This window comes from Simochromis diagramma, unplaced genomic scaffold, assembly GCF_900408965.1.
Source record: "Simochromis diagramma unplaced genomic scaffold, fSimDia1.1 OVJJ01000302.1, whole genome shotgun sequence".
In the NCBI taxonomy this organism is placed as follows: Eukaryota; Metazoa; Chordata; class Actinopteri; order Cichliformes; family Cichlidae; genus Simochromis; species Simochromis diagramma.
In genome coordinates, this window is record NW_024386792.1 from 14,269,236 (window position 1) to 14,296,767 (window position 27,532).

Genomic DNA, 27,532 nt, shown 5'->3' on the forward strand with positions numbered 1-27,532 from the left:
ATCCCGTGTTCAGTGTTGGGAAGGTTACTAAAATGTATTCCACTACAGATTACAGAATACATGCCCCAAAATGTATTTTGTAACGTATTCCGTTACGTTACTCAATGAGAGTAACATATTCTGAATACTTTGAATTACTTAATAATATATTATGATGCTTTTTACAACTACATGACTGTACTATTGCTGTGTGATTTATTACTATTACTGAAGGCTACTCGCCATACCAATACCAACTAGATTTTTAAATCTTAATATAAAATGAGTAACAGTAGGGTGGACATTAGGTAAGGCTGCACTTTTTGCGGCGATCACAAACTATTCAGCACGTATATAAAACAGGTCCCATAGTAAAGGGACCTCTGGCTAATACGTCGGGTTGCGTGTCGGGCTGGTAACCGAAAACTAGCTTTACTTTGTTGTCTGGGTCAACTTTGCTAGCGAGAGGCAGAGAGAGGCGTTGAAAGGCTGTTCAAACGGAACTTATTGTTTTGGAGAAAAACACGAACACAGTGTACAGTCAAGTCTTAATAGCTTACTTACAACTGGGCTACACTGCCCATGAGGCTACATTCTTTAGGGCTATGCCTGTAACACTCTGCCTTCATATTAAATACTTTTTTGAACAATAATTTTTACAAATATTTTGTCACATCATTATGCGGGCCGCAAGTAGAGGTGACAAGGGCCGCGACATTGAAACACAGGCATTAGAGGCTCTTAATGCGTGTTTTGTTTGGGTTTCCACCAGCGTGGAATTACCAAAAATACAGAGGGGACAGCCTAACATATGAAACAGGAAAAGACCCCTGTGTAATCCTTTTTTTTTTTTCTTTTTTTTTTTTAAACAAAGTAACCGTATTTGGAATACCACCTTTTTAAAATGGTAACTGTAACGGAATACAGTTACTCATATTTTGTATTTTATATACGTATTCCATTACTCCCCAACACTGCCCGTGTTAATATTACAACTAACTGCTCAAACAGAACAGACCCAAAATCAGCTTAAACAAACCAAAGACGGACCCAACAAACAAGAGACAAAGGAGAGATAAAAATACTGCCTCATCCGATCAAATGAGAGACACAAGAGGAGCATACACTCTAACAAATGAATTCATTAGAAGGAAACAAACCCAAGAGTTATAGTTATAGTAACTGTAATGGTTACTTTATATTAACATAAATTAATTAGAACTAAAGTCAAGAGTCCAAGGAAATAGTCCTGGATTCCTGGGCATTCCAGGACGTCAGCAGCTAAACAGACTCCACGGCATACTAAGGTTAAACTGTGTACCACAAATAGAACAAAGGTATTTCAATAAATGCTAAACAATTACGAGAATGATGTGCGATATCAAAGATTGTGTTGTCAAGTTTGTGTTCGTGGAACTCAATTATGATGAGAGGTTCCCTGCAGCAAGGAGCCTTCATGGTGTTACGGCTTCTTTCTAGGATTGTTAAAGTTCACATATGGAACAGAAGGGAAACACTCTGCCCAAATGCTTGCATGCAACTATATATTCACGTCAGGAAACACTTCAGGGTTGAAAAAGACACAAAGGTACATCTAGATAGAAATTCGCATTGAAATTACCATTTTTGACATCCAAGTGTAATGGAGTCAGGCATGATGGAAAATAGGATTTATAGCAAATGTAAAACTTTTCTGGTTTTCTGATTAATACAGCTGAATTGTGTAGCCTCTGTTAATAGTCACAATAGCAGGAGGGTCACATGAACCACCATGGGGTTCACTCAAGACCAACTTTCTTTAGAGAATAAAATTTTATAATCAAAAAGGATTAAAATAAGATATTTTGCAATTTCTATGTTGTGTGTTACTTCAGGAAGCTCTGTGTTTCAGGATCTATTTTTCCAGGGATAAATTTGAACATTTATTTTCTTGGCTTCAGAGAAAATAATTGTTGTTGTTTTTTATTCAAGGTTGAGGTTTAATCTGTGTTAGGTAATGTTTAATCCCACACAACCAGGAGCACTAGCCTTTGCATTGGAATTTGTATTTATAAATGTGTTACCTTAAATAATCCACCACTGCAGAAGGAGTGTTTTCATTAGGCTGTATTTACTGCCATCAAGCTAAAATCCCAAGAAATCACTTTGAGAAGAAGAACAACAGTAGCACATTTTCAGCTTCACAGCCAGTCCCAGCAGAATGGTCAGAGTGCTGGACGGAGGTGTAAAGTGACTTAAAAGAAACAGACATTTGAGGTCAAAGTGGACTGAACCTTGGAGTAAAGAGCTGCCCTTCTTAATCACATCACCTCTGCATTTTGCTGCCCTGCTGTACAGCAGACTCCACAAGGACTTAAAGGAAATCACTCGCCCCAGCCTATATTTGAGTTCGAGTTCTTCCAAATTCAAACTCATAGTTCAGGAGCATTTTAGCTTTAGCTTAGCATATAACCATTAAACGCCCTTCCCACCTAAATAAATGAATAAATAAACCAAGGGGAACATGCCTTGCAGCTGCTGGTGCCTCTCTAAATTTAGCATTTTTTGCAATGTCACATTCTGCCTCTCGCTCTCGCTTATCTTAGCTTAACTCTCCAGTGTGTAACATAAATAAGCTCTCCTGTGTGATCAGTCATAAATTCAGCTTCCTGTTCTCATAATCTGTGTCTTCACGCAGGTTGCTGGAGGCTGATTCCAAGTCCATGCGGTCAATGAGTGGCTCGCGACGCAACAGTGGCTCCTCGCTGGTCTCCAGCTCCTCGGCCTCCTCAAACCTGTCGCACCTGGAGGAAGACACGTGGATCTTATGGGGCCGCATCGTCAACGAATGGGAGGAGTGGAGACGCAAGAAGGACAAACTCCTGAAGGTGAGGGGAGAGTCTGACACTTGAAGTGGAGAATGAAGTATTTGGAAGGCACATGTGGTTTTTTTCACTGAGAATGAGTCACTGAGTGCGATTCAAAATAAGAACACCAGTAAGGAAATTATGAGCCTCCTCATTTTATTTTTATAGTTGGCGGGTCACATTTCACAAGTCGATTTTCCAATTTGTTTCCTAATGTCTGACTCATATTCTGTTTTTGCTTTGTTTTTTTTAAGTGGCTGGTTGGTCATTTATAGCTTTGCTCACAGACTATGACTGGTTTATTTCTATTCGTGAAGTCACAGTGGGTGTCCTTTTTCTAGCTGTCTGCAAGTGTGCTCAAAAATGTCTCGCAGTGTTACCCTCAAAGTCAGCACAAACAAAAACACTATTGGTATGAAGCTGTCTTTTTTTGTTTGTTTGTTTTTAATACAGTAAAATACCAATAATCCCCTCTATCTGCCCTCTGCCTCCCATCCCTCTCTTTGTCTCTCTGTGTCCTCCCTCACAAAAAGACTAAACCCCCAGGGAAGACAAGACGGACGAGAGAGGACACAATAAAAATGAGTCAGGGGAACCTGGGAGCTCACACAAACCAAGCAAAAATCTATAAGCAGGCTATAAATGCTGAAAATAGAAAATAGCAATCCATCATAATTTACAACTGAGTGTGATTACAAAACGATGCTAGATTGTCCTTGTAAATATAAATCTGTTAGCGTTTCGTAATTGAGTTTGCATTGATGTCTTTTCTTCTGAGGTGCTTTAATATCTGTAAAATGACATCTTTCAGTATATAAAGAGGCTGGGTATTAATAATAATAATGGATTGCATTTATATAGCGCTTTTTGGGGCCCTCAAAGCGCTTTACAATTCCACTTTTCATTCACTCTCACATTCACACACTGGTGGAGGCAAGCTACGGTTGTAGCCACAGCTGCCCTGGGGCAGACTGACAGAAGCGAGGCTGCCATATCGCGGCTCGGCCCCTCTGGCCATCAGCAGTAGGCAGTAGGTGAAGTGTCTTGCCCAAGGACACAACGACCAAGACTGTCCGAGCCGGGGCTCGAACCGGCAACCTTCCGGTTACAAGACAAACTGCCAACTCTTTGAGCCACAACCGCTCTGTACTCTATTTTAATATCACTCGTTTCACTCTCTCTGTCTTCCAGGAGTTGATCAGAAAAGGCATTCCTCATCATTTCCGGGCCATCGTGTGGCAGCTTCTGGGCAACGCCACAGACATGCCGGTGAAGAACCAGTACTCTGAACTGCTGAAGATGTCCTCCCCCTGTGAGAAGCTAATCCGCAGAGATATCGCCCGCACCTACCCTGAGCACGAGTTCTTCAAAGGCCAGGACAGCCTCGGACAGGAGGTCCTCTTCAATGTCATGAAGGTGAGAACTGCAGCGTTTGATCACCTCAAGGTCTGAATTTATCAGGGGGAGGGGCTTTTTTGTGTTTTTGAAACATGGTTTATCATCTGTAAAAACGGACTTATTTACACTGTGAGCTTTGAAATATGTGTATTGGTCACACTGGAGAAAAAATAGGGCCAAACCAAAAATGGTTACAAGCACTAAGCGCTGATTTTGGTTCAGCCGCAGTCTTCAATCACTCTGTAGTGTCACTGTAGCACAACAGATGGATGAACAGTCAACTTTCTGGAATTTCCTTCACTTGCTTTCTTAAATGACACATCTACAAATAAATGTCTGGACAAGAACGACTAATATGGATATGTTGATTTGACAGTGGTGTGAAATTATTGTATTTAGCTATTGTATTAATATTTTTTTTAAAATTCCGACTTTATTTCAGAATGACAGGAAGTGCTGTGTAGTTTTAATGAAACCCTAACATGCAAAACTAAAAGCCATTTTTAAACCTTTAATCTTTCTGCAACAAATGGAAGGATTTGATTGGCTGTGTCTTTTTGATCAGACTGAGTTTTACCTTCGTAATGTGATTTTTGTTCCTGGGGAGAAAAACAAATTGCAGAGACACACAAAAATGTGGAAATATGTTTACTATCATGGAGACAAGCTCGTTTCCTGTCTGCAAATCAGTCGAGCTCCCTTGTAGCTGAGCTGCTCAGGAAATGAAGGGACCTCTGTTGACTTGTTGGTCCTGTCGCTAGGTCTGATTGTCCTGTCACAAATAAAGATGTATTTTTCTAAACATACAGAACATAGTAACTGAAATCTGTTGTGTGTGTGCATCCTTTTTTTCCTTTTTTCAGGCGTACTCTCTGGTGGATCGAGAGGTGGGCTACTGCCAGGGCAGCGCATTCATTGTTGGATTGCTTCTAATGCAGGTAATTGTCAAACGGTGTGCTGCAGGAAACTGAACCATAAGAGAATATTTTTGCTTCAAGGCTCAGCACATTTTATCTGTAAACAATGTCTTTATTATAGCCACAGTTATTTATGTAGCAGGTCTTTGAAAAATGAAAGTGCAGTTAATTTGTTTTTTGAGATTTCTGTGAAATAGATGGTGTATAATACAGAGTCCAGCACAGTTTGATTTCTAACAATCTTCTCGCCTTCTCCCAGATGCCAGAGGAGGAGGCCTTTTGTGTTTTTGTTCGTCTGATGCAGGAGTATCGCCTGAGGGAGCTCTTCAAGCCCAGCATGGCAGAGCTCGGTCTCTGCATCTACCAGTTTGAATATCTGCTACAGGTAAAAAGGAAGCAGGAGCGTGCATCTAAAAAACGATAAATGTTGCAGTGTGAACGCTCTCCACAAAGGGGCAGCAGATCTTTCTTTTCTTTTTTGTTTTTTTTTTAATCTCCAGCACATCACTTCCTTTTCAGATATGTTCTCTTGGGTCTATTTTAGTTTTTTGAGATGTTAACTTTCTTTCCTGTTTTTGTTTTTTGTTAACTTTTGCGATTTCAGGAGCAGCTTCCAGAGCTGAATGTCCATTTCCGGTCCCAGAGTTTCCACACTTCCATGTATGCCTCATCCTGGTTCCTCACGCTTTTTCTCACCTTTCTCCCTCTTCCTGTCGCCACACGCATCTTTGATATTTTCATGTATGAGGTAAGAAAAATACAAAGCATACAAAATATCGAAAGATTGGTTATAACTGTGGATATGTTCCACCTTACACACAAATTTATACAATATCTGACCTCTCTGCAGGGCCTAGAGATTATCTTCCGTGTAGGCCTGGCAATCTTGCAGTACAACCAGACTGACCTCATTCAGCTGGACATGGAGGGCATGTCACAGGTACGCAGCTGTAGCTTTGCGGTGCCTTCTGCAGAAATTGTTTCGTGCACAGATTGAGCCATGAGTCAAAGGCTGAACGTCCCACTTTCCTTTTTGCACGCAAGCTTCCTGAGCTACAAATCTAAAGTTATGATCTAATTTGATAAAAATAAGCTCCTCTTGTTTACGTCCATTCAACGTGATTTTATCTGATTGTCTTCTATGAAATGGTACACTGACTTGCTGCTGAATTTTACACTATGTTTGTGTTTAAATGTTGTGTCCATCAGACAGCGTCCACAATCTGGATTAACAGCAATTCAGTAGAAAACGTGTAATTTTTTGTTGCTCACTAATAAAAACCTTTTAGATAGGTGAATTTGATCTGGATCTTAATTTCTTATCTTTGATCATTTCTTATCTTTATCTTCCTCACAAAACCTACGGGAAAAAACATTAAGTTTGTACCTGTACATTTCCCAGTTTTTTGACTTGCACTGCAAACTTGAATTAATTTGAATACTGTATATGCTTCCAGTTCCTAGAAGTGCATATACATTTTTACGCATGTCATATGAGACTGTCATGTCATTAAATCAAAGTATATTAAAATATCTTAGTTTCTTTTTTTGTTTTTGTTTTTTTAAGCAGGAGCTCCTGGCTTGCCTCAAGGCCTTTTGTAAATCTGTGGCTGTTTTTTCTTCACTCATTAAAAAAAAAAAAGCGAGTCTCTGCATCTTCATTAAATATGAATGACCATCTTTGTCATGTGCGTTTCTCCCTTGGGGTCTGCCAGCATTTCCAGAAGGTGATCCCCCACCAGTTTGACAGCTGCCCAGACAAGCTGATCCTCAGGGCCTACCAGGTCAAATACAACCCCAAGAGGATGAAGAAGTAAGAACGCTCGTTAGTCGGCTAACAAATGGTCAGACTTAAAGCTGGAGAGCCTTTATGTAGACCAGTGAGAGTTTTGTTTGTGTCTTACTAATGCTGAGGTTTCTACACTTAAGCGTGTGCATGGTTGTTGTTGTGCGTTTGTGCTGTTTAGGTAACTTCTAAAAGTTGTTTTTTCTGCGCTGTACACCTCAGATCTTTGGCTTTTAAACATTATAGTTAAAAACAAGGAAGATTGAGGTAACATTACGTTTTCTTACTATTGTATCTTTCCCCTCAGACTTGAGAAAGAATACACCACCATCAAGAACAAAGAAATGGAGGAGCAAATTGAAATTAAGGTGCTTATATCTTGTTTGTTTGTACTGCAATAAAATATTTGAAAAGTGAAGTGAAGCAAACATTTACACTTGTCTTCCCTCTCTCTGTGTTCAGAGGCTACGCACAGAAAACAGGCTGCTGAAGCAGAGGATCGAAACCTTGGAGAAGGTGAGATAGGCAGATGTGACTTCATTTTATCTAAATGCTAATAAACATGAGAACTTCACTGAAATAGAGAAATTGGATGAGGCTGAGCTAACACACTTCACATTTTGATTCTAGTTAAATTCTGTGTGGTTCGGGGTTGAAATTTACAACTTACGAATATATTGTTATTGGTTTTCTTTCCTGTGTGTGAGTGTGTGAGAGAGAGAGAGGGAGAGAGAGGGAGAGAGAGGGAGAGAGAGGGAGAGAGAGGGAGAGAGAGAGAGAGAGAGAGAGAGAGAGGAGAGAGAGAACCTGCGTGTGCCCGCCTTTTGTGCTGCTTCAGCACGCTGCTTTTGTTCATATTTTCCTCTTCTGTGAAATTGTTTTCTGAATGATCTCACTGCTGCCTCTTTATTCCCTCACAAACATGTCTGTGTTTGGTTTCTCAACTTTTTCTTACGTCCCTCCTTTTGGAATTCATCCTGATTTTTCTTGTGTTTTATCCTTCCTGGTGACCCACTGCTTTTCACTCTCTTCATCTCTTTATTTTCATCCTCTTGTTCCTCTCCTTTGTTGCACTGTAGGAGAGTGCTGCTCTTGCAGACAGACTGATACAGGTAGAGTACTGTAAACCACTTTCCCACTGACCTTGCTGTCCTTTGTCGTACTCACACTCTGCTCCTCTACCGTCCTGCATTGCTTCTCTCCCTCTCCTGTAACAGCATCCTGCCAAAAGTGCATGAAAGCTTTTTGTTTACATCGTATATTTGTCTCTAGCCCACAAGACAATCCTTTAATGCCTGAATGCATGTAGTATTTATCCATGATGGAGACTGATGACGTTGTACAATCCTGCATGAGGCATGTTGAAGTTCAGCTATTACTATCATTCATTTATATTTGAATACCTACAATTAAGGAAAATTTGAATGAAATGTACATTTATTTGCTTTCTTGTTAAACGCTCTAGAAGGTATAGATACGTGATTTGATATTGAATGTGTTTGATTTAATTTGTACAAAATTGTAGAAAAAAATACACCAGAAACTTGTTTTCTTCCTGGTCATGCTTGAGATCTAATAATTGTTCAAAAACAGAGACTGAGACTGAGTTTTAAGTTTTTTTATTGCTTTCTGATACAGCCAGGTTAGCTTTCTGTCTGTGTTTCAATTCATCATGCTAAACTGAGCTAGTTGGTTGTTAGCTTTAGCTTTAAAGGACAGATGTAAGAGTGTGAGTGATATCCTCAGGTAGGCAATTTACAAGAAAGCAAATAAATCTCCTTACTAAAATGTTGACTCTCAGTATGACATGAAGCAAAGTTCTCTATAACCATTATATTGTTGTTTTGCCTGGAACCACCCTTTTCCCCCTGCATAGTCTGAATTTGAAAATTGCACTCCACTGACGATTTTAAATGTCATCCTATTTTGGTCGCACTATTCCAGGGTCAGGTGACTAGGGCGCAGGAAGCAGAGGAGAACTATGTGATCAAGCGAGAGCTGGCGGTGGTGAGGCAGCAGTGCACCACAGCTAGCGAGAGCCTTGAGAAAGCACAGGACACCATCCGAGAGCTACAACAACAGAGGGTAAAAGAATGAATTAATAAATGAACCAAGATAGCAAGATGAACTGTTTCCCTCCTGCCTACAGTCTTTATGTTGTCCTATATTTAACTTACAGATAGGCTCTGTAAGCTGTGTATTTCCTGATAATGTTTTTACTGTTTGTCAGATTATTTGGACTCAAAATCAGGGCACAAATGTCGCAAACGTTTAAGTGATTTCACTAGAATGCAACACAATTTGATCAGATTTCAATGTCAGTATATCAAAAGGTTTACAACTTTGTCAACTAACTGATTATATCGAAGTTCACTTTGTTGTCAAAGACACACACACACTCTAGTATGATTGTTAGTATGAGCCAGTCATAGACTGTATATGGAAAAAGGACAAAGCCACTATAGCATAATTTGTGAAGCGCCAAAGTTGCCCATCTGGCTGGCGCCATGTTGGCCAATTGTGGAAAAATTTGGATTGGGAATCTTCCTGGTGACTGATTTCTTAGTCAATTAAACATGGGGTAAAAAATCAGACTAACCGACTAGTCTAAAACCAAGAAACACTCAGATATTAAGTAAATTTGAGAACCGTTTAATGCCAAAAACTAATAACAAAGGCTTTTTAAACACTTAATCAACTTCAACAATGAATCATTCCACTTAACTAGATTAGTCATCTAGTCGACTAGTCGCACACATCCCTAATTTGGATGAGAGAGTGGTGCGCAAACTTGTCAGCTAACTCACGCAAGTTAAATAAAATATAAGTAAAATATATGTATAATTACAAATATACAATTGTTCCAGTACTAACACAGTGGGGAGGTTAAGCTCAGTGAATTAGCAGGAAGCGATTAGCTGAAGCTGGATTGGTACCCGTCAGTCAGTCTTTGCGGCGATGTTTTCAGTTTTCAAACTCAAAGGTTGCAGCTTGGTATGAACAGACTGTCAGACTGACTCATAGTAATGGCTCGTTTAAGTTATCCCATGGTGGGAGTGATGTACTAATGCTATATTTTATACAAGCTTGTGGAAAACGGATAAAAAAAAAAAACAATTGGGGCCGACTGCGCCTCTCAAATATGGTCAGACTAGTCAGACTAGCGTTGATTTGTTTCCGATATGTTCTTTATGCTGCTTTGATAACAAAGTAGTGAGTCACGCATTTGTATTTTCTCACAAACCTTCAAAGAAAATCGGTGATTAACCCGTGAGCTAACCCCGCAAAGGTGCAAAGCTCAGCACCCAAAAATGAAACCGTTCAAGTTCTGTTTTAGCAAGATGTTTACATACAGATGAGGCACAAAGACTTCTACAGTTTTCACACCATGGAGGTGAGGTGAGGTTTATGAGGTGAAATCTAGTTAGTCTAGCTCTGGAGGAGAGCCAAATAATGTGGAACCTATCACTGTCTAAAAAATACTGTTGGACGCCAGTGAAGCCAGTCTGACTGTTACGGGTGCCATTCAACAAGCTTTTAGTAATGGAAATATAGTTACTCCCAAAGGACAGAACAAAAAGAGATGTGAGCCCCAGCTAAAACAAACAAAGAGGAAGAAGACCATGAATCAACCACACAATGTGCCATCGAATACAGGCTTCTCACTCAAACTCACTCGCATTATCACCAGAACCCCCTCCTACCAGCACATCACCCCTGTTCTTCAGGAACTTCACTGGCTCCCTGTGAAATTCCGGATAATTTTCAAACTTCTTCTACTCACCTTCAAGGCCCTTCATAACCTCGCTCCTTCTTACCTTTCTGACCTGTTAACCACCACTTGTTCTGCCCGTTCACTTCGTTCTTCTTCTTCTGTCCAGCTTACTGTACCTTCCTTCCGCCTCACCACCATGGGAAGCAGAGCTTTCAGCTGCTCTGCTCCCAGGCTGTGGAATTCTCTGCCCCCTGAAATAAGAAATATTGGTTCTCTCCCCCAGTTTAAATCCCAACTCAAAACTCATCTGTTCAAATCTGCATATTCACTGTGAATCCACTGTTTGTTCATTTTATCTTGTGCTTTATTTTATTGTTCTTATTCTGCCATTGTTTTACTAAGTGTTTTATCCTATTGTAAAGTGTCCTTGGGTGACTTGAAAGGCGCTCATAAATAAAATTTATTATTATTATTATTATTATTATTATTCAAACTAGTCCTGGAAAACTAGAAGAACAGAAACCAAACTGAAAACAGTAGTTCCAGGAGCTCCCGACTCAACCTGTACAGAATAAACAAAGCTATGAAAGCAACAGATTGGTAAAGCTTGTGCTGATGGAGATCTGGTGGGATCCAAGACGCCAATGGCCGACCCTCCTGCTCCACTTTCTCCGGGTTTATATTCATGCAGCAAGCCATCAGCAGCCAACACTAACAATAAATCTGCAAAGAAAGAGGGCGCAGGTTAATCAGGGTGACAATAAAAAACTGGACCAACAGGCTGAGGTCGCACGTAACACTGATGGCGGCTGTAAAGGTTGCACGTGTACATTTTACAGAGCAGCTGTTTGTTGTTTTGAGTTGCTGTACGTGTGATACACAGCCTGATTGGAAGTAATAGTGTGACTATGATTAAATGTTGAAACTTGTTTTGTTAATGTAGCATAGATTATTAAAACGTGGTTTCAGTTAAACACTGAAGGAAAAGCTAATCAAACTGTATTTGGTGCATAGTACTGTAAAGTTAAAAGAAGTGATCCTACATTATAGGATGACTGATTTTTGTTTTTAATTCATTCAAGTTCTGTGAGTCACACGATATTGGAATTATTATACAAATTAGAGTTGGGTGTAATTTAACATGTAATTCATGTATAAACTGTATTTGCCTCCCAAAACAGTATAAATAACATATTTTAATATTATTTATTTATTTATTTATTTTTACATATAATATTGTTCAAGGAAAAATATGAAAACTGACTTTCCAAACATTTTTATATGTACGAGAGACTCTGCTTCTCTACTGTGAATTTCTAGTAAATATGATGTTTAGTATAGTATTTAGTATTTAACGCCACATTGGGTTTAACAGAGAACACCCACGTTTGCTTTTCCACGAGTAAATGTATGCATGTCAGTTTCTGTATGTTCCGCAACCGCTTTACTGACTTACTCAAAAAAAAAAAAGTTTTGTGGTCTTTGCCAGTGCTGTTAACCAAAGCTTTGCTCTTAATATTTATAGGTTCAACTCACACCTACCTGTGGGAAGGTGGTGTGAAGAGCAACAGCACGATGTGAAGGGAGCAGATGGTTCACTAAAATTATAATTTGCTTTGCTTTAAAAGAAAAACTCCAGTCACTGATTTTTCTCTAAATGATGTCATTGTTACGTGTGCGTCTATTCCAGCTCAGATTGCTGGTACCCATCACCCACCAGGGTTCACACACCTCCAGACACTCTCAATCTTCTTTGATAACCAAGACTGAGAAGCCAAAAATGACAAATCACGAATCTTGCAGTCACGCTATGTACTTGCCCGATTTCAAGCGTTTGTAATTTGCCTCATTGGAAAGTATTTTTCCACTCAGCTCTCTCTTTTTTTTTTTTTTTTCTTTGCTGCTTTCATATTCATAGCTTTGCAGTTTCCCCTTGATGTGGTGACATGTTAGTGTACAGTAGCATGCTGACATCACAGACAGCGGGACACAAGTGCACCTTCATGGCAGCTAAATTTAGGTTGTCGGCTGTTTTGAAGGTTGTACACAGACATTTCTAGGCGTAGGTAACATATTTGGATTTTACTCGCTCACTAGTTGCAGTTGAGAATGGATGCTTTTGGTTTATTTTTTTAGAAAAGTGTAAGTCTAACGCTGCTGCTGGGAATCACGTCCATTTATTCCCCCACAAATAGCTCGTTGATAGGTCATGTTTCCATCTCTCTGTGGAATTCCTTGTCTCCCGTTTCTTCCTTTTTCAGGAAACTAAATGTAAAAGAAACCGAAAGGCAGATACATAACACTACCTTGAGTTTTCACCCCTTGCAAGATTGTGGTAATCTTAGCTGAACTGTTAAACTGGTCTGCAAATGAGAGTGAAATGGAAGCCAAGCTCTGTTCAAAAACCTAATATTCTCATCAATAAATAAATATCGGTATACAAATACCAGGTAGAAAAGTCTGCTCAACTAAAACTAAAATAAATAAAAGTTGACCTACATTATATTTTTAACACTTGGATGTTTGTTTCAGTACACAGAGCAGTTTGTGAGCAATCTGCAGACCGAGCTGGAGCAGTCGAGGCTCCGCGAGGCCGAACTGCTTGGAGCTCTGAAGGAAATGCAAGACAAGGTGCTCGATCTGGAAAAGGTGAGCTCACAAACATGCCTTTTTTTTTTTTTTTTTTTGAAACTGTGTGAAAGAGAATAGTGTGAACAGCAAGCAGACAGAAGGCGTGTGATTCTGTGAATGTGGTAAAGTCTGTCTGACCGTTAACCAACCTGTCTAACGTTTAATCCAAACACTCAAACAAATGACAGACACGTTCCATTTCTCAAGCTTTCATTTTCACTTGATGAGGTGTTGGAACACAAACGCTCTGCTGCTTCCCGATGAAGATTTTACTGAAAATTAACTCAAAACTGGACAAACCTTTGTTTGCTTATACAGCGTCTCAAAGATTGACAAACCTGCTGGTTTGTAGTCAGGAGGTAGTCATGTTTTTGTTAGTGGGTTGTTGCACCACTTTGGTTAGGAGTGAAACAACCTCACAACTGTCTGATGTCTGAACAAAATTTCATATATCAGATAGTTGTATTAATATTTCCTGTCCCTCTCATACTACATTTAATAAGTCTGTCGACTCCTGGTCGTCACGATACAGATGCCGCTGATTAGGCATGGTCACATTTAGCAAATGTAATATCTGATCAAAACTGAGGTTTTCATTCAGCAGCGTCACAAAGCAGGTCAGTTGCTACATCGGCCCCCTCGTCACCAATTTCAAATTATCTGCTAAAAAACTTGATTCTGTTTTTGACCAGCATTTGAACGCTTGGCGAGCTAACGCTGTTTTTCTTATCTAGGAAAAACAACATTTCCTGTAAGTCAATAATTTGAAACTAAACTCCTATGCTTTCCCATGTCTAGATTATTTTATGTCCCATGAATGTGCACCCCTCAGTCTCCTCTGGTCCATCTTCATTTCAGCCAGAAGTTCTCACCACTGCTCACACATCAGCTCTATCATTGCTTTCTTTTAGTCCTGTAAGATTTAGAATTTTAAAATTAGATTACCTACATGCAAAGCCTCATGTGACCAGGCTCGTGTTTAGATATAGCAGATCTGCTGAGACCTTACTCTAGCAGTCGGCTTCTCTTATCATCTGATCAGGGCCCATTTCAGCTGTGGTTCACACCACTGTTTGTATGTGTTATATATTATATATTAAGATGCATACAATTCTTTAATGTGTGGTTTCTATTCAAGTGTTACAAAAGTAGTTAATAATAATAATAATAATAATAATAATAATAATAATATTATTATTATTATTATTATTATTATTATTATTATTATTATTATTATTAACAATAACGATAATGATAATAATAATAATAACAATAATACTGTAGGTACTGTGGTACATTCTGTATTAATCACCAAGGTATATTGTGTTTCACTGAAATCTAATAAGGATTCCCTTCCTCATAAAACCTTTCCCATGTACGTCTTCATATATGCATTAGGCTGCGTGTGTGAATTTGCTAACTTATAACCGTGAAATGTTTACTATCTAGAGGAGCAGTTGCCTGCCAGATGAGAACAACTTGGCGACCCTGCAGGAAGAAGTGAAGCAAATGAAGCTGAGGGAGCTGGAGACGCTGCGCTCATTCAGGGAGATGCAGGAGGCTGTCACTGAGCTGAACCAGCGCTGGCAGGTAAAATGGGAACAGATCTCTCATCTGTTTGGTGGAGTGCATGAGTGCGCATAATGTACCAGCAGCCAGTTACACCTGTCTGCTCTTTCGCAGCATCATATGTCCCGTAGCAGCAGCACTGGTGGTGGGGGCGGGCACTGGAAGGAATCGCCGAAGAAGAACGCCATGAATGAGCTGCAGGACAAACTGATGACGGTTAGGCTGAGGGAGGCTCAAGCCCAGGCGGAGCTCCGAGAGGTTAAACTTAAAGCCCTGCAGCTGGAGAGTCAGGTAGGTGCTGTATAACTACATTGTACTGTCACACTGCAGCAGTGGGCTTGTGAGTCCTTCTCTGATGTATGCATGATTGTGAAGCATAAAAGTTGTCATGTTTGTTTATTTTACACATTTATAAGAATGAATGTAACTTGCTGAACTAGGGAAATCAGCCCTGTGGTGTTGGGATATTACATTTTGTTTTGCTTTTTCAATTATGAATGTGCATCGTGCCTGACATGCACATAATGAAAATGAAACAAAGTATAACTGAATCAGAACAGATTTGATGTTTGTTAAGTTAATTGTTAGACCATAGTGCCACTTGTGAGATGTTTTTGTTTTCATTTATTGGGTTTTGTTGTTGTTGTTGTTGTTGTTGTTGTTGTTGTTTCATAAATATAACAGCTCTACTCTCACCATCTACCATTTAACCTCTTGTTTTAGAACCAGATCCACAGCAAACTGATTGGACGCAACGAGCAGGAACGCTCTGCCCTGCAGGACCGACTCCAGATGGTGGCCAATCAGAACAAAGCTCTGCAGGCCCAGCTCAACGAGATGAAGAGGAAGCAGGCCGAATCAGACTGCAAGGTCTGGATAGTGAAAGGTGGAAAGAGAGGCAGAGGAGCAGATTTAACAGAAAAGAGCAGAGTGACGTGGAGAGCAGCATTTTCTTATTATTAAGAATTATTAATAGGAAACTAAAATCTGTAATAGAAAAAGAAACCTTTTGACTGAAGACAAAAAAAAAAGATGCCTGGAACAGAGAAGATAAAAAGATACATGAGAAATGTTGAAAAATGGTCAGAGCATAAATTCTGGGGTTCACATCCTGAAAAAGATCAACAGATGTAATAGAGGAAGTCTAGAATGAAAGATGAATGACACAGCAGGATGTAGAGACAGTTTATTGTTCTTTACTATCTCTAATTGAAATCCATTAAAAGATTGTCATTATAAATGCTCACTTATTACCCAGAAAATATTGTTTAACTTTTTTTTTTTTTTTCTTCCTGTCAATGTGCTTCCTTCCTCCCTGTGATGCGTGTAGAGTAAAGAGGAGGTGATGGCAGTGCGACTGAGGGAAGCTGACAGTATGGCTGCGATGGCTGAACTCAGGCAGAAGATCGCTGAACTTGAGATTCAGGTGTGTGTGCTCGTGAACTTCAGTGTCTGTCTGAGTGCATCCTTGGATCTCTGGTCTTAGCCAGTTAAGTGATCAATGTATTAATCAAAGTGAATTCAGCTTTAACCTTGTGTGTCTGAAATTTGATTTTTAGAAGGAGGAAGGGCTGATCCAGGGCCAGCTGAACCACTCTGACTCCAGACAGTACATCAACCAGCTCCGGGACCAGATTGCCGAGCTCAAGAACGAGGTGAGGCAACCTTCTCCACATAGTCACAGACGAGCAGGCTCACATATTCAAGTCAGCCACTTGTCTGAAATGCTGGGTGCAAACAAAAAAACACCCTATTCGTAGGGTTTTATACTAAAACACAGCAAACCTGTAGCTGTTAAAACTACATACCAATGCAGTATTCACCATGGAAACATGAAACAATAGAAACATTTTTCAAAGCTGCCTGATTTTTTTGTTGTTGTTTTTTTTTTTTTCACTCCAAATGATTAATTAATTGAATATTTGTCAGAATAATGAGTAGTTTAAACCATTTCATGCTTTGCTATACTGGGAAGAAAAAAAGAACAAGTTACGGCAGGTAAAAACATGTAGTGATATTTTAATCCCACTGATGTAAATGTCAGTTCATGGAAGCAGATGTTAGAAGTGGTTACCTGATAAAGATCCATGAAAACAAAGTGCACCATTACTCCTTCCACAGGAATACAAGAGGGTCAGTATAGCAGCCAGGTGTGACTGGTCAAATGTACGTAGGATCATCAGCAAGAGTGAACACCTCTTTAAAAGCAGACATTTTGGCAGTTTGCAGGTCTGGGGCATTCAGGTGTGAATGCAAAGGAGGAAAGACCCTGCCCATCAGTCTGGGGTGGGTTACGTCCATTTCCAAAAAAGCTGTCAGTCATTCTACAGTGAGAAATATTATTTACAAGTGGAAAGCATTTATGAGAGTGGCCAGTCTTCCCTGGAGTGGACATCCCAACAAATTCACTTCAAGGTCCGACCGTGCAGTGTTCAGACAAATTACAAGAAACCTGAGATACATCTCTTACTCTACAGGCCTCAGTGATCATGTTAAATGTCAACAGTCATGACAGTACAGTTAGAAAAAGACTGAACGAGTACGGCTTGTTTGGAAGGACTACCAGGAGAAACCCTCTTCTCTCTAAAAGGAACATGCCAACATGGCTTAGGTTTAAAATGTTGCTTCAGAGCAAACAAGACTCCTGGAACAATGACAGTAGGACAGTCAAGACCAAAGTGGTGGTGTTTTGTCATAATGCACAGCACCACGTTAGGTCAAAACCTAATATCAGCACATATCATATGCATATCAGCACAAACACCTCATACAGACTGTCAAACATGATAATGGTGGAGGGGCAATTTGCGTTTGTTTTGCAGCCACAGGATGTGGGAACTTTGCAATCACTGAGTCACATGTGAACATCCCTGTATACCAAAGTATTCTAGAGTCAAATGTGAGCCCATTTGTCCATGTTTCCACTGAAGTTTCCACCCAAATTTGGTCATCCGACGGGTCGGTGATCCGAAGCACGGAACATCTAGCAAATCTACAACAAGAAGGCTGAAAAGAAAAGAATCAAAGTGTTTCAATGAGGTCAAAGTCCAGAGCTCAAGCCTTTTGAAATGTTGTGGCATGATCTTATCAGAGATGTGCATAAACAAATGCCCACACACCTCAGTGAATTAAGTAATGAGGAGTTGCCAGAATCTTCCACAAAAACAGATAGTCATACAGAAAATGATTGTTTTCTCTGATTTTCTGATTTTTATCAGAAATATTTTTTGCTTTTTTATCATGGACAAAAACAGGACATCCAGTCCAGATAAGTTTTCAAGACACCATTAAATAGAAAGAAGCAGAGACAGACTGGAAACCTGGCCGGTGGACTTTTTAACCATACTGAACACAATCATGGAGAGTGAGAGGATGCCTGAGGAACGGGGAGGAAGTGTACTCAAACTGGTTTTCATGCCAAGGGTGATGTGCAGAACTGTAGTAACTGTGGAGATGGAGTTGAAGAGCCACACCATGAAGGTGTTGGACACAGTTGCTGAAGCTAGGTTAAGAAGAGAGGTGATCATCAGGCATCAGCAGTGTGGCTTTTGATGTGATGTTTGCTTCAAGTGTTGATGGAGTAGGTCAGAGAAGATCAGAAGGAGCTTCGCTCAGGGTCCGTGGATCTAGAGCAGGGGTCTCGAACTCTTGGTCCGTATATTGACGTGAAGAAATTTGACGTGAAAGCAATTTGACCCTTGAAGTTACTTTTTTGTTAGGGAGGATTTGTTTGTTATTGAGTGCGATGTTAAAATAAGTTCTTTAAAAAGCCAAAGATTATTTAACATGAAGTCAATATGAGCAGAGAGTACAAACGTGTTGAGGGATTGGCTGTGTTAGTTCAGTGTGAGAGTTTTTTGTAAAGAAAACAATTTTAACTAGCTGTCAAAAACTAATGTTTAAACTTGTGTCTGCATTTTTATTTTGTTAAATACGAACACAATTATAGCAGAAGTGCTGCCGCGTGTCTGACCAGAAGGAGAGTACCAATTTGTTTATTTGGTAGTTCAATGAAAGGTTGTAGTTAGTTAAGAGTGAGGGGGATTTTTTTTTTTTTTGTAGTTTTTCTTGTTATACGATATTTTAAATTTTAAAAAAAACAAAACACTATATTTTCAGAAATATTTGTGGGTGTTTGTTTGGTTTTTTTTGTACTACTTGAACACTAAAGTTCCCTCCAATGAGATGGCAGTGACAGCAGTGGCCCACAGTTCATTTAAGTTTGAGACCCCTGATCTAGAGGAAGAATGTGGTAGAAGAAAAGAGGAACTGTAACACTGCATGAGGAAGTCAAGAGTGACAGAGAAGTAGTGAGGGTGATGAGGTGTGCAGTAAGAGTGGCAAATGGGTTTAAGGTGAGGGTGACAATAGATCATCGAGTGGCTTTGAGATTCTTGTTTTCAATGGTGATGGACAAGCTAACCAATGGGGTCAGGCAGGATTCTCTGTGGACCACGATATTATGTTGCTTGCTACGATGTTGACAAAGGAATTCCAGATATATTAGACAAAGGATGGTAGACATGGTGTTGCTAGGCAGCAGGAAAGTCAGGCAGGAAGTCCTCAGAGGAGCTTCATGGATGTAGTTAAGGAGGACATGCCAGGCGGTTGGTGTGATGCTAGCGTGAGATGGAGGCAGATGATCCCCTGTGGTGAACCCTAAAAGGGCAGCTGGGGGAAAAGAAGAAGACAAAGACAGAGTATTGCCAATAATTAAAAACATTTCTAAAGGAATAATCCAAGCTGATGTCTCTTCCACATTTTAGGAACAAAAGCAGCTAAATTACAAGCACTCAGATGACTAAAATTACTTATTTATTTTTGTCAGCATACTAAAAAAATCTCTGGATATTTACCAAGAATTCATTAAATACATCCATTCATTATTTCATTAACACGTCACTTACTGTAGACTCAGTCACTTGGTCAGTTAGGTAGCTTTGAAAGGATATGACACCGTCCTGGATTTCAGCTACTAAGCTGTGATTGGTCGATTATTTCTTCAACAGGAAAAAAAAAAATTCAGACCGGTTTGAATCTTGGCCGCGGTTCGATACTGTGTTGAAACCTGCGAAAGCATTTCTGCCCTTTTAAATGGGCCATTTAAGCCATTTTTTCATTAGCTATTGATACGTATAAATGTGTGATCATTTATTAGGGGTATAAATGAACAATTTGTTTCACTTTTACTGGCTTTTCAAAATGGCGTGTGACACACAGATGCACAGAGTGTGTGTGTGTGTGTGTGTGTGTGTGTGTGTGTGTGTGTGTGTGTGTGTGTGTGTGTGTGTGTGTGTGTGTATAAGATGCTCTGCAGCTTTTGGTAACCACCACAGATGAATCTTGTCATTTATGTACAGTCTCAGAACAGATACCACTTCCACCCCAACACACGCTCAGTTGTTTCAATGTCTTTCTCGTAACAAGAGATCAATTTTCTTCTTAACAGCTGTGTTCTCATTGTTTAGTTCACACAGGACTTTAATTCTGAAAATGGGGGGTCGAAAAGAATACAGAAGCCCTGCTCAATAACTTGTTTTTGGTCTGTTATAGGCTGAGCCCACAGCTCGAGTTCTGCTGATTTTTATGATGTAATTTGACAACATTTAGTTTTATCTTGGGTTCATGAGGATAATCTCCAGCCCTGATTGGAGACAGAAAGTTATCAGTCAGCATACACTTGGGTTTGTTCATTCAGAGAGTGTCTGTGCGTGACTAGGAGGAGGGAGTATGTTTAAACTTCAGAGTGAGGGGGCGTGATGAGACGGCCCTGCCCTTTAGCGCTCCTCTCCTCTTTTCTTCTTGTCACCCCACCACTTTTGATCAAAGCCGTGGTTTTCATAAATGAGACCGAAACTTGCGTGAGTACAGATGAGGAAGCAATGAACCATTTAGAAAAATCTCAGTATAGAGCTGAAAGCGATCATCGTACGATTGAGTCATATTGGCGTTGCTGACACATAATGAGCCATTTTATAGAATGCAGCTGAATTAATTTTACATTTTTACTCGCGCACATTTATTTTGATTCAGGTGGACATTGATTTTTTTTTTTTTGTGAAAGCAAATACTTTTCCATAGCATTTGGAGACTTAATTATCTGCCAATTTTGATGTTCCTGTTCATATTGAGAGAGACTGGAGAGAATATAACCTACGAAGCCCGGTGCCTTCTTATGTTTCTCTGCTGTAGCGTGAAGAGCTCAGACACAGTTAAAATATTTCCACTGGTTAACCACCGGTTTCGCCCTCCCCCCCACCTGCCCGCCCTGCAGCTAGCTTGAGTTTATGATTGGGGGAAAACAAAAACCTCTGAGATTTGTCATGAGTCACTGTGGTACATACAAGGCTAACATGCAAAAGGCATGCATGTGAAAAGTGGTGGTATCGCTGCTGCTCACAAGAAGAACTCTGCACTCTGCTAGTTGGACATCAGCCGCGGAGTAGAAACATGCAAACGCGTCCTTTTATGCTTGTACGTTTCCACAAAGCTACTTTTCTTGTCAACTTGAATAAAATTCAAATCGTACCACCACCTTCACCCTAATGACAGGTGCATGCTCAGATTTAGCTGTAAAGATCCCACAGTCCTATTTGCACATCTTTTAATGGTAAGAAAAAAATGCATCAGTGGGTTTCACAGGGTTTAGGGTTTTTTTTGTTTTTGGTTTTTGTTAACACCCAACAACCTGTTTTAAAAAAATTCCAATCACCTGACATTTTGTGGCTTTGCAAAGACGTGTCAAACGTATTTAAAAGCATTAAAAACCATTAGGCATCATGCTACAGTAGTGTTCAGTAACATACACTCATTTGTCCTGTTACTTGCAAAATTCTTAACCTTTTGTCAACAGGTATTTAGGAGGAGAACGTTTAAGATAATACTGTTTATTGCACGGACGTACTGATGAAATTTCTATAAAAAGAAGTTTGCAGGCAGATGGGAGAGAGTTTTTGTTTTTTGTTTTTTTTTCCTCTGAAATGTAAATACTGTAAATTATTTCACTTCAGGGAATTATCTGGGAAGGGATCGGCTTTTGGGAGATGGACTTTGCACATAAACCTTATTGTTTCATCCAAACTGAAGGCATTTTGCTTTTTTTCTGGCTATCGAGTAAGCAAAAAGTCTTTTATGCTGGAGTAAATGAAAATTGCCACCATAATTAATAAATGGTGCTAATTTTTACCTGGCTCTGCTTAAAACGTTTTTCTGGGGTATTGAGAAAAAATTTCCTTTTTTAGATTTTCCTTCCTCAAAAACATTTTGACCTTTCTTGTTGACGTAATAAAGTATGAAGGACCCAATTCAAGTAATCAGGTTTTAAGAAACAGCTGTGTTTTTGTTAACCCTGCGCGTAAGGAAACTGAGATAACAGAGTTCTCAGAATTAACTAATGGTAACACACTCTGTTTCTAGGTCAGAAAATCCCAGAACGTTGATTAAATTTGAAGTTAAAGTTTGTTAAATGCGCTTCCTGGAATAAAACCCAGAGGTGCTATAGTTAATGTGCCGTGCTGCTGCCACTAAATGTGTCACGTCTAACCCCAAAAAGAAAACGTGTAAACTAACTGAAGGAAGCTTGAATTCAGGAACTAAAAAAAAATCTGGATCAGTAATCAGGGTCCACCAAACTGGTCATAAACGTGTTTTTCTACTGTTAAAAATAATCAGCACCAAATACAAATGCTTTGTCCTGTTTTAATAATGCTGCTCTATATACATCTATGTGAGCCAGTTCAGCATGAATATACGGTCTATATTTCAGTGCAATCAGGAGAAGAACAGCGTTTTCACAAGATGTTCTAACAACCTGTACTGGCTGGTGATTTTATCCAGATTAGCTGAGGGTGGGGGGGAAATACATCTGAACCACAGCCAGCCTACCTTTGACTAAAAACCTCCTTCTTTGTTCTCAGATCAGGCAGCTGCGAGGACAGAAGGCGACCCCCAGCTCCAGGGTCACCGGTGGAGGGGGAAGTACCAACTACCAGGATCTCTGCCTGGCCAGCCCCGCCTCCGCTGAGGGGGACTTCCTCAGCTCAGATGAGGACCTCCTTCCCAGCCCACTGCCGGCCACCGCCCTCTACCCCAGTCTTTCTGGCCAATGTCACCCGTCTCCACGCCTCGACAGCGAGGGCAGCACGGACAGCGAGGCAGAAGAGCGGGTGCAGACGCATCCGGACCCACAGCAGCTTTATGGCAGCATTGTGTGCGCCGAGGCACTGGATAACTGAGACCTCGGGAGGGTGCTGAGATCCCCTATGATCTGAAGAGACGCTGGAACTGGGATTGTAGTATCCAGTCAAGTCCTCCTCCTCGGCCTCTCCAGTCTTTATCTTTTACTTGATGCAGACATAGTGGCATTGATTGGACCTCTGCTGATCATCACTACCTGTTGTCTCTGCTCCTCGTTACTGTCTCCAACACCTGTTTCCCACACTGTCGCTCCCTGGCAAAGAGCTTACGTACAGCCTCCCTCCTCATCCCCACGTGTAACTGTGCCACAGACTGTCAAAATACACATCCATCAAAAACATGAACAAATCACATACGAACAAAATGTACCGCTCGCTGCTCAAAATCTACCACTGGACCTGAATCTGTGACTGTGGCCACGAGTGAAAGACGAGTACACACAGAAGGAAAATCCTTCCTCCCTCTAAGCTGAGTAAGACATAGGACGCACTGTATACTCTGGCCACCCCTATACGACTCTTCTCCCTGATTAGTTCACAGTTAAATACATCCTTATCCTCCCTTTTCGCCCTCATCCATCTTCACTGCCTTTAAAAGAAACTTCTAGCCGCCACCTGTTCATCTCTGTGTTTTAAAAAGAAAAAAAAAAAGAAAGACAAAAAGGAAAAAAAAATTTAAGTGGTGATGATTATACGAAGAAGTGGTCCGGAGCAGGAATACGCACACATCTGTATCAAACTCTACAGGCATATCACGTAAAGGCATTCCTAAATGAACCCTTAGCATACTGAGTACTTGTGCTGCCTGTGTGTGGCCTGCAGAAGGCAAGTGAGTTACACGCACAACCGTTCACGTTCACAGCAACCCACAAAAAGGCAGAAACTCAGTGTTGCCAAATCTTTTTGTTTGGTTTTTTTTATGTGTTGTAATTTATTTTGATATTGTTGAAATTTTTTTTATATATCTATATGAAACTTGTAGGAGTGTAGACATACTGAAAGAGGCCAAACTTTCTACAACGTCCTTTGTGCCAACTAGAGTCATCTGTCACGGGCTCACTGTGACACACGCCGAGTGCTTCAGAGACAGAAAATGTGCTGCTATGATTTGACTTATTTCCTCCATTATTTTATTTTTTTGTTCTGTTATTTTATTTTATTTTTGTCAGTCTTGTGAGGTTACCATCCAACCTCAAGATTAACTCTATATCGATGTAGATTACTACTTGGAGTAATGTCTAAAAAACTGAATGGTTTAACTTTCTCCCAGAAGCTTTTCAGCTTTTAGCACCAGACTCTGTTGGGAGTACTTCAACATATTGGCAAATGCCTTTATTCCCTGTCAGACTGAGACCGAGATGAGACCACTCTGATATCTGTGTAAAGCTACAACTTGGATGGAGTTGGCTGATTTCATGCACAGCTTTGTTTTTACACTTTTTTGTATGGATTCAAGTAAGACTGCGTAGAGTTTGACGGACACGTTATATTTGCTATTATGGACTAGTTATCAGCAACTCGGCATACTAAACCAAGTAGCTAAGGCTGTAGCTGCTAATAAACTCTTGAGAGTGCTGAAAGTCAGACTTCTTTATATTTGGACAGCCCTGAGCTTATGCTGTGCTAACCAGTTTCCATTACTTAGCCTTCATATTCAAGACAGAAATGAGAGTGATCAAATGATTCCAGGAAACAAAGGAGATAAACCCAAGTAATCTGGCTCTTATCGCTTTCTGACAGCTAAAAGTGTGGGCCAATGACTGCAGAGGGTCGTTTCCTCTGCAAAGGTCAGTATCTTCACGACAGGAGAGAGCATGGGTAGAAAAACGTTTAACATATCAAACAATATATTCTATTTAAAAAAAAAAAAAATGGCTGTAAAATGAATGGAAACATATGAAATATACTGTGTGACAGGAACATATAGATGATATTTAAAGCTGTACTGGAGTGTGTATAGTTTATCAAACAGGGTGTTATATCTACAGAGCAGTGATCTTTGCTTTTTGCACTACAGAGAAAGACACGCCCAGCTTTGTGGCGCTGAGCCGTGAGAGCTGGTGTGGATTCGTGGAGTCGTGGTGGGATCATTTTTCAACATGTGCATTTCTTCAGAGGGACCTTAAAGATAGTCTTTGTCTTGTGTTTCTTCACTCTATGGACCAACTGTCTCTAAATCCTTTAGAGGCTTTCTGCTTCATAACAAAGCATATTTTATGTAATGCAAATCTAAAAAGAGCAGAGCGTTATTGCCATCCTCTCAGAAATTAAGAAATTGGATCTTCCAGTAATGGCCTTCAAAGAACTGAAGAGGATGTCAGTTTGCCCACCATACTGTTGCAAGTAACAGCTTTTTGGTGGTCACTGATGGTTGTGGCAACTGAAATCTCTACCCTGGAATCACTGCTAAGATATTGTCAAACCAAAATGACCGTTGTACAAGCGTTTCAGTTTTACAAATTTGCATCTGCTCTGTTTAGTATGAGAGTTGGACCCTTGTGTGTGGCCTGCAGAAGGCAAGTGAGTTACATGACATGATATTTTGCATCATGTCAGACTAAATTTCATGCAGAAGGTCATAATCATCACGATTTCTGGATATATCGGGCCCCCTCTATAGGGATGCTTTGATTTCAGTGCATTTATGTAATGCAATTAGTCCTTTTTTCATTATGGAAGACATAAAAGGCCGTGCTATAAATGGGAAAAGAAACTCGATCGATTAGAGGCTTAAAATGCGAGCAACCATGAATAATTAGATTTATCAAGAATCACAGAGGCTATAATTTTCTCAAATAAATGCACAGAATACCCTCATTTTTATGACTGCTTTTCATGGTTTGAGGTTTAAACTGCACACTTTTAATACATTATCTTACTGCACATTCAGGAGCAGTGTAATAATATAATTAGCTCCTAAAAATATTGGCTGAAAATTATCATCAATTTCCCTTTTTATTGATGATTTTCTGGACATTTTGTGTCAAGTTTGCACCATATTTTGAGGAAAATCTGTCTATTTACTTTCTTCTTCATTAATGCATTAAACATACTTCAAACTAAACTTAAACCTAACCTACCACTATTAAAACCTTTAGGATTTGAGTACAGTTTGTATTCCAGTCCAAAAGAACCCCAAGAAGAAAACACATCAACTAATTGAAGAAAGCTTGAATTCAGGAACTTTCCATAATTAACCAAAAATATGAATCAGTAAATTAGGGTCCCTCAACACATCTGTAAACAGCTGTTCAGTAACGGTGCTTCTGTTCTCACTTCTGTCTGAATTCAGCTCTTACCTACTGTGATGAAGCATTTTGATATGTTTGTAAATCAGTTTTGAATACGGTACTAGCCTTCATCCTTCATGTTGGTTTTTGAGAATTCCCGTCCGTACTTTGGCTCGTCCCGCTAACAGCATTACACATGATGATGGCGATTAAATGTCACGATGTGCCATAAAAGTAGAGAGATTTACACACTTTGTTGCTTTACGTCACACTGTGTTACTCCAGATTCATCATCTTAAAACTGGAACATCCGCCACATGTTTTCCCTGATTCGAAGCAGAAAAAGAAATAAGAGGAGAAGATTTTTCTCTTGTCAGATGGTGTCAGTCTGGCCTAGAGTTTCTCAGATTTATGTACTGTATGTGGTGACTGTTTGAGATCCACAGCCGCATCATTCATCATCCATCCTCTCTCTTTCTCTCTCTCTCTTGCAGTTCAGCTGATGTTGTCAAATATATTAAATGACAGTAAAAAATTATATAAAATTCCAGTATGATGGGGAAAAATACATTTCAGTGTTCTGTATCCTACGAATGATACAAAATAAACTTTGACATTGCACCTTTGCAACCGCCTGATTTCTCTTTTAAACTTGTCTTAGTCGCTAACGAGAGATGCATTGTCACCGTGCTGTATTTAAAGTGTTGCATAACAAATTGATTGTTGCGTGAGGTTAAAACACGTACACGTGCTCTCTTTTCTACTAAAGACATTTTTAGTTTAAAGACTAAAAACATGGCAGACTGAGTGAGAGGGAGGCAGGTGGAAAGGTGAACATGCACAGAGCAGGACGAGTTTAAATACCTTGTGAAAGTCATAGTATGGAAAACAAAAACAGGAAATGATAATATGATAAAATCACACTCTGTAACAGTCTTCACTGGTCAAATTAGCATAACAGAATAGTTTTGACTCATTCTGGCCTACATCAGTATTACTAAGTCTGAAACTTCTCGGTCTGTTCATGCAAAAATCGAGTGAAATCTTTATTTATAATAACAAGACTGTAAACACAGATGAGCTTTTACATATGGATTAAAATTCAGGGTTGCACGCTGACGTATGAGTTTAACAGCCTACTCGGTAGCTATGAACTATGAATCACCAGGTTGTTGTTAGTAAGACTTGAGAAAGGATTTCACACGCAAACGTAGTAAGATTATTACAAAAGGGTGATGCAGCCCAGTTCAGGGGAACATGGTTTGG

General features: G+C 39.9%; 1 protein-coding gene across 2 annotated transcripts in view; it reads left to right on the forward strand.

The window, feature by feature from the left end:
- Positions 1-25,716, forward strand: part of evi5l (ecotropic viral integration site 5 like) — a 40,411-nt gene extending 14,695 nt beyond the window's left edge. Inside the window, exons 3-20 of one of the 2 annotated variants that reach the window (XM_040024705.1) lie at positions 2,657-2,846; positions 4,017-4,241; positions 5,087-5,161; positions 5,400-5,525; positions 5,745-5,888; positions 5,991-6,080; positions 6,856-6,953; positions 7,234-7,294; positions 7,389-7,442; positions 8,006-8,038; positions 8,871-9,011; positions 13,174-13,290; positions 14,722-14,862; positions 14,956-15,132; positions 15,565-15,711; positions 16,172-16,267; positions 16,401-16,496; positions 22,758-25,716. In XM_040024705.1, coding sequence (XP_039880639.1) covers positions 2,657-2,846; positions 4,017-4,241; positions 5,087-5,161; positions 5,400-5,525; positions 5,745-5,888; positions 5,991-6,080; positions 6,856-6,953; positions 7,234-7,294; positions 7,389-7,442; positions 8,006-8,038; positions 8,871-9,011; positions 13,174-13,290; positions 14,722-14,862; positions 14,956-15,132; positions 15,565-15,711; positions 16,172-16,267; positions 16,401-16,496; positions 22,758-23,075 — 2,329 coding nt within the window. In that variant the 3' untranslated portion in view covers positions 23,076-25,716. The remainder of the gene's footprint in view (positions 1-2,656; positions 2,847-4,016; positions 4,242-5,086; positions 5,162-5,399; positions 5,526-5,744; positions 5,889-5,990; positions 6,081-6,855; positions 6,954-7,233; positions 7,295-7,388; positions 7,443-8,005; positions 8,039-8,870; positions 9,012-13,173; positions 13,291-14,721; positions 14,863-14,955; positions 15,133-15,564; positions 15,712-16,171; positions 16,268-16,400; positions 16,497-22,757) is intronic. The other variant, XM_040024706.1, reaches the window with a different exon arrangement.
- Positions 25,717-27,532: the final 1,816 nt, after the last annotated feature.